The sequence below is a fragment of the Desmodus rotundus genome, chromosome 2 (assembly GCF_022682495.2).
Source record: "Desmodus rotundus isolate HL8 chromosome 2, HLdesRot8A.1, whole genome shotgun sequence".
Lineage (NCBI taxonomy): Eukaryota > Metazoa > Chordata > Mammalia > Chiroptera > Phyllostomidae > Desmodus > Desmodus rotundus.
The window spans coordinates 146412999-146426706 of NC_071388.1; the positions used below are offsets into that span (position 1 = coordinate 146412999).

General features: G+C 39.4%; 1 protein-coding gene across 1 annotated transcript in view; it reads left to right on the forward strand.

Annotated features, from left to right (window-relative positions):
• GALNT5 (polypeptide N-acetylgalactosaminyltransferase 5) overlaps positions 1-13127 on the forward strand; it is a 36993-nt gene extending 23866 nt beyond the window's left edge. The window contains exons 6-10 of the mRNA XM_024579871.3: positions 267-384; positions 1345-1668; positions 6278-6358; positions 9420-9581; positions 12929-13127. Of these exons, the coding sequence (XP_024435639.1) occupies positions 267-384; positions 1345-1668; positions 6278-6358; positions 9420-9581; positions 12929-13069 (826 nt within the window). The 3' untranslated portion in view covers positions 13070-13127. The remainder of the gene's footprint in view (positions 1-266; positions 385-1344; positions 1669-6277; positions 6359-9419; positions 9582-12928) is intronic.
• The last annotated feature ends 581 nt before the right edge of the window (positions 13128-13708 follow it).

A 13708-nucleotide genomic window follows, 5' to 3' on the forward strand; every position in this document is an offset into this window, starting at 1 on the left:
GTTAGGAAGAGAATGTATTCGGAATAATCTGGGATACAGACAATCCGAGTTCCAGGCCCCACCTTTGCTGACTCTAACTAAGCTCTACCAGCACGAATCAAGGAACTCGTCACTCAAGTGCTGTTTGTGACTCCATTCCAAGACCTCACACTTGGCAGCCATTCTGAAATGTCTCCTGAGTCCATCACAACTGCACAGAGGATCTATGCTAAAGGTCGAGCTCCCATGACATGCAAGTGTAAAAAAACAACCTTTTCTTTTTATAGGTGCCCCGTCATGGCAGGTGGATTATTTTCTATTGATAAAAACTACTTTTTTGAGCTTGGAACATATGATCCTGGACTTGATGTTTGGGGTGGAGAAAATATGGAGCTGTCATTCAAGGTATGACCAAGGTTTTCTCAAATTTTATTTCCAATTACGAGTTTATCATTTTTAATGGCTTCTTTTTACTAATGCAATCAGATATGTTATTGCCTCTGGAAGGAAATTTCACAGAAATTTTAGGGCCTCTAGATTAATGTTTTCATATCCGAGATTGAATTTGGAAGAATCGATAGCACTCGTGAAATTTATGGGAGTTCCTCAATATTTCACACCACTGTTTCTGCATCTGAATATGAGGGAAGTAATTGTCTGCCATTCCGTGTAAACGCTGTAGGATTCATACTTAATATAAAATAACTCTCCTAGAACATTTTTCTAATACATTAGAAGTAATTAAATCATTCATTTATGGCTCATCTTGGAGAGCACAAGTGACAGAAGTACAAAAAGTGACCCCAGGGCGTGCCACCAAAGGCCACAGCGCAGCAGCTTTGGACACGTCAGACAACTCTGCGTAATTATACAACCATTGATTGATATCTAAGAAAGCCATGGCAACAGCCGTAGTAAAGAGCATCCAAAAAGCAACTGTTTTCCTAGGGACTGGGGTGATTTATAGTAAAAAGGATATTACTTTGAACTCCTGAACAAGAAGAATGGTTTTCGAGTTGCATTTAAAAAAAAAAAAACATAAATATAAACTCCTTTCCCTGATTCAGCGAAAGCAGGAACTCATTTTACATTTTGAGATTTTGTGAGGATTTCTTTAGGAAAAAGAAATTTATATTGCAGGGAAGGGAAGGAAAAAAGTATATTTAACTAATCCTAAAATGGTCCACAGCAATATACAAAAGTAAATACATTTGTTGAGTTAAATTTTCCATTGAAGATTTTAGAAGGTGAGACAACTACACACAAGGTGGAGGAGGGAAGTCGTCAGGTGGTTTCTTGCTATTAATTGCCCTTAATTTGTGGACAATGATCTGATAATTGATGCTTATCATTAAACTGTTCCAGGTGTGGATGTGTGGTGGTGAAATTGAGATCGTTCCCTGTTCCAGAGTGGGCCACATATTCCGAAATGACAACCCGTATTCCTTCCCCAAAGACCGGATGAAGACGGTGGAGCGGAACTTAGTGCGGGTGGCTGAGGTCTGGCTTGATGAGTACAAGGAGCTGTTCTACGGCCATGGGGATCACCTCATAGACCAAGGCCTTGATGTCGGCAACCTCACCCAGCAACGAGAACTTCGAAAGAAACTAAAGTGCAAAAGTTTCAAATGGTACTTGGAAAATGTTTTTCCTGACTTGAAGGCTCCCATTGTGAGGGCTTGTGGTATGGTAAGTTCAAGCAGCAATTTGAAGTCTGACTTCATAAAAGTGAAATGCCAAAACACTTTTGAAAATGTGTGGGAAAGAATAATATTATTACATTATAAATAAATAGCAAGTATGAGTGCAGATGAGACAAAACAGAGTTGAGGATTAAATAAAGGTAAATTTGAGGGAGGCTTCTAGGCAGCCATGTGGATGATTAATTCAGCAATACCTATTGAGTATCAATAAACCAAGCAATATTTCAAAACTGGATCATAGGGTGATGGATAATGTAGGCTTGACCTCTTCTTTTGGACCTTAAAGTTGAGTAGAGAACAAGATTATAAACAAACAAATGATTGAAATGTAAATAAATATAATAGCTCTCTTTTAGGAAACCAGCCACAAATGAAAATTCTTCTAACTTAGAGTGGTCAAGTCTGAAGAGATATTGAAGACTGGGCCTGAAAGGCCAACTGTCAGCCAAGCTCTAAAGAAGAGAGCCCCAGGCGGAGGGTACCCTTGTGCAGAAACTCTAAGACAGGAGACTGTCTAAGGCATTCAAGAACTGGGAAAAGACGAATGTTGTTGTCAGGGTGTGAAGGAGGGAAGAAAGGCACCTGGTGAAATTGAAGAGGCAGGGCGGAGTCAGATTATTTAGGCCCTTGTAGGCAGAGTAAGAATTCTTCCTCCCTTCTTTCCTCCCTTCTTGCCTTCCTCCTTTTTTCCTTCCCTTCCTTCCTCCCTCCCTCCTTTCCTTTTCTTCTGAATGTAATGGTAAGTTATTGAGTAGGGTTAAGTAATGGGATGGCATGATTTAATCAGAGTTTGGTAGGTTTCAAACATGGGTTGAAAATAACAAATTGTTAGACAATAGGAAAGAAAATTCCAAGGTGCAATGTAATATACCAAAAGGGATGAAACCGAGCTAGATAGGTTGGACAGAGTACAAAGCTAAGAAAAAATCAAGAAAGAGGAGAAACTGAAAGACAACTTTTTCCAGTTCTTCCTAGAAAGTGGACTTTGCAATCCAACCAACCACTCTCTGCCTAGCACATTTCCTGATGGCAAGGACTTAGTAAAGTCCTTCCCCTGGCTGGTACAGGGAGATCCTGGAAGAATTTGAAAGAGAGGAAACTATTCTTAAAATTTGTTCTGTTTTTATAAAATTCAGCTGACAAATGGGTACATATGACTTGTTTGTATGTACTGTAATTTATAATAAAATTGCCATCTCTATAGGTCAAAATAGAATAGCACTACTTGAGGTGGTTCAATCTGATGTTTTCTCTTAGAGAAATCATTAGGAAAGATGACCTGGATTTATACATTATTCAAATGATAGGTCTGGCCCTCACTGGTGTGGCTCAGATGGTTGGGCTTTGTGCTGCAGAGCAAAAGGTTGCTAGTTTGATTCCCAGTCAGGGCACATGCCTGGGATGTGGGTTTGGTCCCTGGTTGGGGCACATACAAGGGGCTGACAATCAAAGTTTCTCTCTCACATTGATATTTCTCTTCCTTTCCTTCTCCCTCCCTTGCCCTCTCTCTAAAAAATAAATAAATAAAATTGTTTTTAAAATGTTATATATTTTTAAATTCTATCTCTTGAGCAGGAAAGAAAAAAAAAAAACTACCATAGTAATTTTTCCGGTGCTAACACAAAATCTCAGCAAGAGCATTACCCAACTTCAACCACCAGAGGGAACTAAAAAACTGTCTTTCATCTCCTCTGCGAGGCTCACCCGTTTGCCTGCCTACGAAATTTTTGAAGAGCTCTCCTAATGAAACAGCCATCTGCTGATGCTGGAGTTATTACATATCAAATGCAAAAAAATATTTTAAATGATTTTAAATTATTTTCTTCTATTTTTCCTCACTATTTGTTGCTTTTCTTAGACATATTTTAATAAAGATGTCATTCGCTTCCTCCTGAAGCAACCAGCAGGGAGCATTATTACCATTAACAAAAAAAATAGGACCTTTCTCCAGGCAGTGCAGAGTAAGATTAACTAGACCACTATGTTGTATAGGCAATCTTGAAAATTTCCAAGAAAATGAACTCCACAACTTTTCGTTACTTGCTTTACATTTTCCCTTCTTTCAATCTATATATTTAGGAATTTAAATCCAGTGAAGTTATTTTTTTTAAATGAGAACAAACCATTTCTTATTAAACTGAAAATATTTGGCATAAATAAAATAACCTCACCAATCGTGTGTATTTATATTGGATTAAACTGTTAGCAAACGGCCTATAGCCTAATGCTTAGCAATTCTGTGATAAGATGGGGGGCGGGTAACTCCTATTTCTAATTTAGGCAGTAAAATAATTCAAAATGAAAATTTTAAAATTGATATACTACCTGATTTTTTAAACAAGAAAGATTTAAATGATTTATCATAAAATCATGGATATAATTCTTTAAAAATAAAACAAAGACTCCATTTTAAAAATCATTTGTAATGAACACACAATAAGAGTTTATTAGCACTTCAAAGACTATTTGTTCTGAAGAAAAGAAGTGTCTGCAGGAAATTTCTCCAGTAATCTCTGATAAGAGGGAAGGGAAACAGATCTTCAGATGAAGTGGGGGAGGGGGGCGAAGATAGAAGAGATTTCTCTTACCTTCTAATGCTTTTCAGTGTTGGAAGAAGAGATTATACAAAATAAATACAAAGAAATCTGTTGAACCCGGGGTTTCCAAATACTGTTCTGGGCAATGTTATTAGCTGTGCTGCCAAAAATGGGAATCCTTGGTCAAACACTCTACGTGTTTGGCAACGACTCTACGAGTTCCCTTCCGTGCAGCAAGCTGAACGGGGATGTACTGAAGGCTCTAGGAAGTTCTGGAGTAAAACCACCTGCTCAGGTGCGGCCAGAGTTTTCCCAACCCCTCGAAGACAGAACATTTTCCAAACAATCCACAAGTACAGGAGTTCGTATTTATCTCTGTTAAGATCCGAAGAACAGTTGAGAAAGCACTTCCTTTCTTTAATCTCCAGGATTATTCTACCTTCACGCACCTCTGTTAACACTCGTCTCTGAAGTTCACAGTGGATGATTCCTTCTGTGCGTTGTGACTGCTTCCACTCCCTGACGCTGGATGGTTTTCTCCACTTGTGCCATTTTAAAATGTGAATGGGGCTTTCTCCGAGGATTTCTGACCGAGTTCCTGTCCTTCTAGAATGGTTTTTGCATCCCAGCCACCCCAGAACTAACCAACTTACTACTATTTTATGTTGTTTCTGTGTCTTGAGGGTCTATCAGGGTTCATATGCGATACAAGGAGTGTAAATGTGCATCTCGAACCCAAAGAAAGGTCGGCGTCAGGTTTTATCCCAGGCAGAATCTAGCCTCCCTGCGGCCTCCCTGTGCCTCCCCATCACTCCCTTAATGGGTAAACTGTTTTCCCAGGACATCACTCCACTGAGGATCTTTACTCTAGTTTTTCCTCTTTATGTGGAAGACCACAATTCTAACCTCTCTGGCTTATCCATGGCCAAGTTTTTTTTTCCCGTCCTTAAAATGTTGGTCCCTTGCTTACATTATTTGCAGTTTTTTCACTTGCTTTTGGTTAGTTTTGGGGTTTTTTTTTTTAGCTCTGCATTTTCTGGTCCCTGAAAGTGCCCCTTACTTTCTGGACAGCTAAGCTATGCATGTAGAAGTGCGGACGGCCCACTGAGCACTGAGTTAAGACCGCTGGCAGTTCTGTGAGCCACACAGCCTGCGTCAGGCACACCCCGGGGTTCGAGCTCTGTGCTAGGCACCTGGAGCTGGAAAGCGCACCAGTAGTGTCCCTGGCAACTAGCACCTCACTGCCTCCCACGTCAGCAGGCTTTCCAGAGTAGAAACATGTTTCTACACAGCATTTCTACAAATTGGAGAAATCTAAATTGCACTATTGACCCACCATCTCGTTACCCCTGCCCAGGATGTCAAAAGGAGCAAGATAATCAACATTTTTTTTCTGCGTTAAATGGTGACTTATAGAAAGCTGCCTCCATATTTGACCCTGCAAATCCATTAAAAATCTGGGGGCCTGCCAGGAACTGCCTTTAAGCTTGGCTCTGTATTAGCTTTCGTGACTTTCCTGTAATCAATTGTAGCTTGCCTGAGTCATTAGGAAGATTCTGACAGGGAATCAGCTGGAAATCTGCTTTTCTTGAAGGACTCAATTTATCTGTGATTCACTGCCTAAGCAGTCAGATAGCTTGGAGGGGTCAGCCTCGCAAGAAAGCCTGTAAGCAACTCTTGGTTTGATTAAATTGTAAGTATATGCAATGACTTTTAATATATGCATCAAACTTGAGCCAAGAAAATAACTACTTCCCATGCCACCTTTTTCTCATTCCCTATTCAGCATTCCAGGCAAGGGCTAATTAAAAGCTTCTGTTTGTTGGCTCTGTGGCTAAATCACAGGCCTAAATTGACAGATTGAAGCTGTACTTTAGCAAGATCACATTATGTCTCTGTTAGAGATAGCAACCACTAAAATCTTATAGTGCTAAGTACTGCTAAGCTATTAACTATCATTTAACCCTATTGTAGCTTTAGAGTCTGTGTTTTCTGAATGTCTTGCGCTAATTTAAAATATTTTTTTTCTTAATGCATATCTTATATTTTGCTTCTTAGCTTATTAACGTGGCCTTGGGAAAATGCATTTCCATTGAGAACGCCACAGCCACTCTGGGAGACTGTAACGGGAGCAGCCAGGTAGGCTGAGCTGGGGGGGGAGGGCATCGCTCTCTCACAGCAGGTGCAGTTGACGATACTGGAGTAGTTGATAAGTGGAAGGTGGGACACATTCATCAGATCCTTCCAAATGTATTTTTGTCTATAGAAGAAATAGTTAATTTTTATCTAATCATGAGGATGGTGATGAGAAGCTCCACCACTAAATGTAAAGATGTGGGTACTGAAGTCAACCTACCAGGAGCACAGTTTCTGGCTCCATCACTTGCACAGAGTGTTAATTCTGTAAGTTTGTTAACCCTTGGGTGATGGCAGTGATGAGTGCCTACCCTAAAGCTAGTGTGAAGACTGAACTGGGCAATATTTTGAAGGATGTAGAACAATACCTAACACTTAATGCTCCACAAATGTTCACTACTATAACAGAAACAAAAAAAGTGAAAAATAACACATTACATGTAAAGATAAAGTAATAAAAAAAGACAGGACATATTTTTAAAGAATCTCAGGGAGCAATTTCATTCTCTGATTCTATCCCCTGCCCCCATTCTTTCATATCGTAAGAAAATAATGTAAGTCACGAGGTCCATGATCCATGGTGGAAAATCCTGCAGCAAAACTCCCACGGTCTCAAGCACAATGGCTGGGAGAAGGAGAATAGAGCAGGGACTCCACAGCTCTGGGTGATGGCATCTCTCTCTCCATCACGTGTTCCCTATCCATTCTTATTCTGTGGGGACAGGTTCTGGTTTGGGTGCCAAATAGGACTCACAAGAACATTGATTCATCAATAGAATTCATTCCCCTAAAATTGTAGGGCACTCTTTGTTGGAGAAATTATTATAAGATGATAATATAGGCTTGCTGAAACAGCTTTGATTGATCTTAGAGATACTGCTTTTATTTTCAAGCCCATCCCATCTCTACCTCTTAAGCTGCTATTGGAAGAAAAGACATTTTTGTCATCTCTGTGGCTATGATCCAGCTATGGATTGTAAACTTGCAGCTAAGGGAACTCTTCCTTAATTGGGAAAGACAAGGAGACAGGAAAGAGAAGTGTCAAAAATCAACTGAAAGAAATAACTTGTGTGTATTAATAATTCAAAGGGGAAATAATTCACACATTGTAAAACAAAAACAACAATTAGTCCAAATTATATAGAAGTAAAATATTAAATAATGCAATCCTTCAAGACTCATCATTTAGTAACTTTCTGGGCCTGCTTAACCAGTATTTTATCTGAAAACCCAAATTCTGGTCTCAATAGCCACTGAGTCTCTCGGGTGGATGCTAAAAGGGGGAGGTCTGAAATATGTAGCCCCTGCCTTCCCCAAATGCCCATCTCCCTTTTTGTCTTGTTACTTTTTTTTTTCAGCTTCTGCTTCTTGTGGTTTGTTTGAGAAATAAAAAGTAAAGGAACTTGGTGGAAATTAACTTATTTTTGCCAGAATTAATGAGACTTAAGACCAAACCAGTGACTATAGCATTTATCAAAAAAAAAGTGCAAAAGGAATAAAGCCCTAGGATTGAAACATCAGGCCCTGTATTTCATCTTACCTAAAGGGTCTTTAGTTAACTTTTCAACCAGTTGAGATGTCCCTTTGCAAGGTAATATCTAGCTTCTCTTAGTAGCTACATAGCTTCCTTATATTGTGACATATGTCCATGCTTCTTGTCAACGTAAGTAATATCCAAAGCTATGGAGAATTTTTATGACTTGATTTGAGCCAACACGATGGCATATGCCAGGGAGTAAGATCTCAAATGCTCCAGAGAATAACTGTTTTGCAGTTGCTTTTATGAATTTGAGATTAAGTGGGGTATGTGAGGAAGATTCTATGTGGGAGAAAGCAAGGAGGGGATTGGATTACAGGATAGTTCAGATCATGTGCTCTCACGCCTTAGAAACAGAGGTCTGAAACAGTGGTCATGTTTAGAAGAAGGGGTCTTTAAGGGGACATCTCAAAGGCATGTTAACCTATATGCACAGAAGAATGGACAGGGGGGAATACCCACCATGACCTGCCTAGTGAGGAATTTATGATCAGATCACCCTGGGAGGTTACTTTCCATAAAACCTCTTTTTCTTCCACATTCTCAAAATTAATGTGCCCACAAATCACCTGGGCAGTTTGCTACAATGCAGATTCTGATTCAACATGTCCATGGCAGGGCTGAGACTTAGCTCCTGAGTGATGCCGATGATGGTCCAGGGAGTACCCTGTCAGTGCAGAGGTCACACTTGGTAATCTAAGTTAAATCTCAGTTACATCCCAAATGCTTCAGTAGGTAAAAGCATTTAGGATGGTTTTACCAGCACCCTATTTTTTTCCCTAATATGTTTACATTGGTGTAAAACAATAAATTTCCCACAGACCCAGAGCCTTCTAGTACATTAACCAGGCAGACCATGCTAGGTTGTAAGTAACTGGAGAAAATATATAAAAATTGAAAAGTGGTTCCATTACTTGAATTGGTATTTATTTTAGACCTTGATGACTCCCCAAAACCAAACTTCTTCAAGAGCAGTTTCTATGAACTGGGGGCACTCACACAGCAGCAACCTGATGGCTCCTTGTGCTATCAGCAAAGGAAGATTTTTAACACTCCCTCTAAGAGTCCAATTGTCTATGATTTAGAGCTGAGACCTGGGTCTCCCTGAGCCCCAGTGGCTCAAGGCCATAATCCTGCATGTTCCAATACTTCGAGCACCAGCATTGGCTGGGACTCAGAACACCTGAAATGACACTTATTTACATAAATGTACTAACTGTATTAAGTTGTATTATTGCAACTAACATTTATTGTGGGTGCTAAACCCTTGACAACTCATCACCCAAGCCTCTGAGATAGACACTTTTAAATCGATATCCAACTTAAAATGGAGAAAAACTGGATTAGACAGGATTAATAATATGCTCATGTTATCACGGTTGGAAGTAGCAGTACCCGGATTTAAATACTTGCAAAACATCTGACCAAAGTGCCTATATTCTTAACCTTTGCTACAAAAATACTTAACAAAGCCCTTCCTTGTGTTTTCTGCTTGAGGTGATTTTCTCTTACTCATTTCTTCCACAGCTACAACAGTTTAATTACACCTGGTTAAGACTCATCAAACATGAAGAATGGTGCTTGGCTCCCGTCCCTGATAAGGGAGCCCTGAGGCTGCAGCCTTGCGACAACAGGAACAAGGGGCTGAAATGGCTGCATAAGTCCACATCAGTCTTCCATTCAGGACTGGTAAGCAGAATATTTGTGCCCCTCCTTTACCACAAATCCAACTTTAAACGAAGTGTGACATAAAGGGGTGTGTGACAATGAAGGTGGTGTAAAAGTTCTTACAGAAAGATAAACATATTTTGTGTAAATCATCAAATTCTTTTCTTCTTTTACAAACTTATTTAAAGTCAGTTATTTTAAATAGTAGTCACCAGATTTTATTGGTTATGCAGTTCTCATCATCTGATTCTAAAAGTCATTTGCTTCAGTCAATTAACAATGTCAAAAGGCAGGCTTATAGGTGAGAATTGGTTTGCACCATTTACCAGAAAACTTTATAGGGAGAGTATATGGGGGAAGCAAGAAGCAATGTGCTCCCTATAAGCCTGCATTTCAGTATGCATCTGGATGCACATTCTGCTTCTTTCCAACAGGAACACATCTCATGCACTCAGTTTCCAGAGGCCTGGGCTCTCTGGGGATGCTGGAGTCAGCTACCGCCAGCTTACCGAGTGTGCATGCGGTGATGCTGCTTTGGTAACTTGAAAGCAGCCATGATGGGAGTATTGATAGCCATGCTACAAGTCAGGGGGTGTTTTTCCAGAGGTCCAGTGATTAATATTTACCAGAATACCCCTGTAATACCCTATTCACACAAAGTCCTCTCAGCTTTTCCCAATTCTATTTTAGCAGGGTACAAAGTGAGAAACATTCATGTAGGATCTTGGAGTGGCAGAAATAATGTCAGGCCTGCCTTCTCAAAATCTCCACTACCTCAGTAGGAGGTAGCCACCAAATCCTCTAAATGCAGTGAGATGTAGAGACCATCATCTTACTCAGGGCAGGCCCCAAAGTAAGCGTGCTGTTTTACTTGGAGTGCCTCCATTCCTTTTGATACCACAGCCAGTGACCATTCTCTTCAGGATATTTTTCTTCCTGCCTACGGTCAAAATCAGGTCCTGAGCCACACATTCTCCAGTTTATCTCCTTTTAGATTTTCTCTGTTATATTTTAATCCTTCCTGAACATTTTTTTCTCTTTAGTGACAATGATTATTATTTTAAAAAATGAGGAATTACTAGTGTATAAACTGCTATTTTTATGTTTTATAGTGTTGAGAAAATCTATAAATACATACCAAAAAAATTGCATCTTACCTCTTGCTTCCCTAACTCTCTCCCAAAGGAGGGAGGAAGCAAGGGAGCAAGAAAAAGAGGGGTGGGGGAGAGAGGAAGAAGAAAAGGAAAAAGAAAAAGAGAGAGAGAATATAGGAAGGAGAACAAAGTCCTTATCTCCAGAAGTGAATCTTAAAATAGAAAATATTTTAGGCTGATGAGAAAATATTTAGAAGCAGGCCATCCTTAAATCACATAGGGCTATTTACAAAGTGGGTTGGCCCCTCTGTCAAACTTAAGGTTTATTAGCTGATTAATTTTATTTTTAAATCCTCACCCAAGAATATGTTCATTGATTTTAGATAGAGAAAGGGGAGGAAGAGAGAGTGAGAGAAAGAGAGAGACATCATTGTGAGAAAGGAGACACATAGTTCAGCCACTACCCACATATGCCCCAGGATCAAACCTGCAACCTAGGTATGTGCCCTGACTGGGGATTGAACCCCAACCTTTTGGTGCATGGGATAACGCTCCAATCAACTGAGCCACCTGGCCAGGGCTAGCAGATTTTTATATAGGTTTAATTTCAGCCTCTGGAAATGATGAGCCAATTTGTAAAGAAGGGGATTTAATTAAGATGGCGAAAATTAGAAAGCTGTTCTGCTACCTTGTTGGTTCCTGTGACTTGTAACATGGTATATAGCTACCCTTTGCCTTGGGGTCCCCTTCTCATGCTGATAGACATCATGGAGATCGATATCTTGAAATTGTCATTTTTCTTTTTTCACTATTTTGGTAGTTTTCATACTTAACCTTCTAAGTCCCCCAAGACATGAAAGTCTTAAGAAACAAAAGAAGTGGAAAATAAGACTATGAATGACAGGAGCATCTCCCTCCTTCCAGAAAGCATTAGGAGTTGGGAGCTTCATGGAAGGAAGAATGGTAATAGTAAGCTTGACTCTGGATGCCAATGAGTTATTCCAGTTATTCATTTATTAATCAGCATTTAAAAGATGTTCTCTAGGTGAGCATCTTTTATGCTCCAGATACTCCAGGTTATGCCCACTTAAAAGTAAATAGTTTCATGGGTGACTTCCAGAATTCGGGAAATATGACACCTCTTTACCACTAGTTCTCACATCAAGTGTGCTCGGGCTGGGGGCCAGTTATTCGGTTACCTCTTTACAATCCAGCAGCAGAACATTGTAGGTAATCCAGAACAGTGTTGCTCAAGTCCAACTCCTTCACAAAAACCTGGGGCCTATACAAGCATCATATTTCCAAAGTTCCACAAGGGAGTTTGCTACAATGCAGATTCTGATTCAACATGTCCATGACGGGCTGAGACTCAGTGCTCCCAACTAGCTCCCAGGTGATGCCAATGATGGTCCAGGGAGCACCCTGTCAGTGCAGAGGTCACACCTGGTAATCTAAGTTAAACCTCAGCTACATTCCAAATGCTTCGGTAGATAAAAGCATTTAGGGTGGCTTTACCAGAGGTCTATTTTTTCTAACATATTTTTGTAGGAGTATCTATAAAATAAATCATTATTAAGTCACCCCTGCTTGATAATGTTTTTAAAGTATTACAAAATATACATATATATATTTAAAATTATCTTTGTCATAGTCCTGGATAATTGAGAAGTGTGATAGGTGAAAAAAATTATAAAGACACTAGCAATTTCTAAGAGGTTATTGACCATTTCTAGGATATCAATAAATATTAAGCAATAATAGAACCCTGAAGTACCTTTGATATTTTTTCCAATTACATCCAAATTTTGTGGACATCAGGCATTATGTACTCAGAGATTATGGTAGGGAGCTTGTGAATTAAATACATCATTTTTCTAGCACTTCGTATTTCAAATTTGCATTCTAAGGCATGGATTTAATTAAGAAATTAACTAACTCACTATTTGTCATGTTATGTGTTTTTTTTTTCTTTCCTCCCATCAGTGAGGGGCCGTCATCCATCAAATATAGCAAATGCCATCTGGTAATATTTTCTTTAAATAATATAGTAATCAGCCATATGATCAGAAAATTCATCTTTGAAGTGTGAGAACTTAGTTTGAGAGAGATAAAATTAATAGTGTCTAAAGTCTGTGTTTATGTTATTAATTTAGTTAGGATAATTCCTAAATAATAAAAATGTAAATACCTATTTTTTTTATTGTTTTCCATTTCTTTACATCTCAATGGTCAAATTCAGTCTGTGGCTCATTCCCAGATCCCCTTTCTCTGCAGGTAAATCACATTGTTTTTGCAAACTATCATCAGTTATTATGCTTGGAAGGAAATTTTTCTCAGAAGACCCTGAAAGTTGCTGCTTGTGACCCAAAGAAGCCACATCAAAAGTGGAAATTTGAAAAGTATTTTGAAGACTGAAAAGGAGCTGATGTTTTTGTCTAGTGAGCCCATCAGACACTGTGAAAATGACAGTGAACTCAGTGACTATATTTCTCCATGGTAATTTAAATTTTCACAATGAATAACACTTGAATGGAAGATTTTTAAAAATCATAAAATTTGAAACACCAAACGTTAACTCAGGGAAACAGTCCAACGTTGAATTGGAGGAGTCCTTCTTCAGCACCAGGAACCCTTTTGAACTGCCTGCTTCCTGCCCTGGGCTAGCATCAGCCTTTAAGTTTCCCCAAGCAACGCACCAAGCACCCACAAATAAAGACAGAAGTACTTGGGGAAGTACAATCATAGTCAGAATGACTGGGTTGGGTAATAACCAGCTCTTTTGGCCCCAAAGTAGGTTAAAATCAGTCAGAACCTGGTCATTTATGTACTATTTTTCCATCAAAAAAAGATAACTTGAGTTTCAATGGCTGAAAGACCTCATAGGCACACAGCTATCACCTTGGCGAAACTCCCCAGACTACATGCAGGTTTACCTTACGGTCTGAGATGGTATCGATATCACACTCCTTGATGGCAGGATTTCATCTAGATTACTACACAGTGCTTTTTACCAAGATGAGTCAAAGGAAAATTTTTTTAATTGGGGAGTCAAAC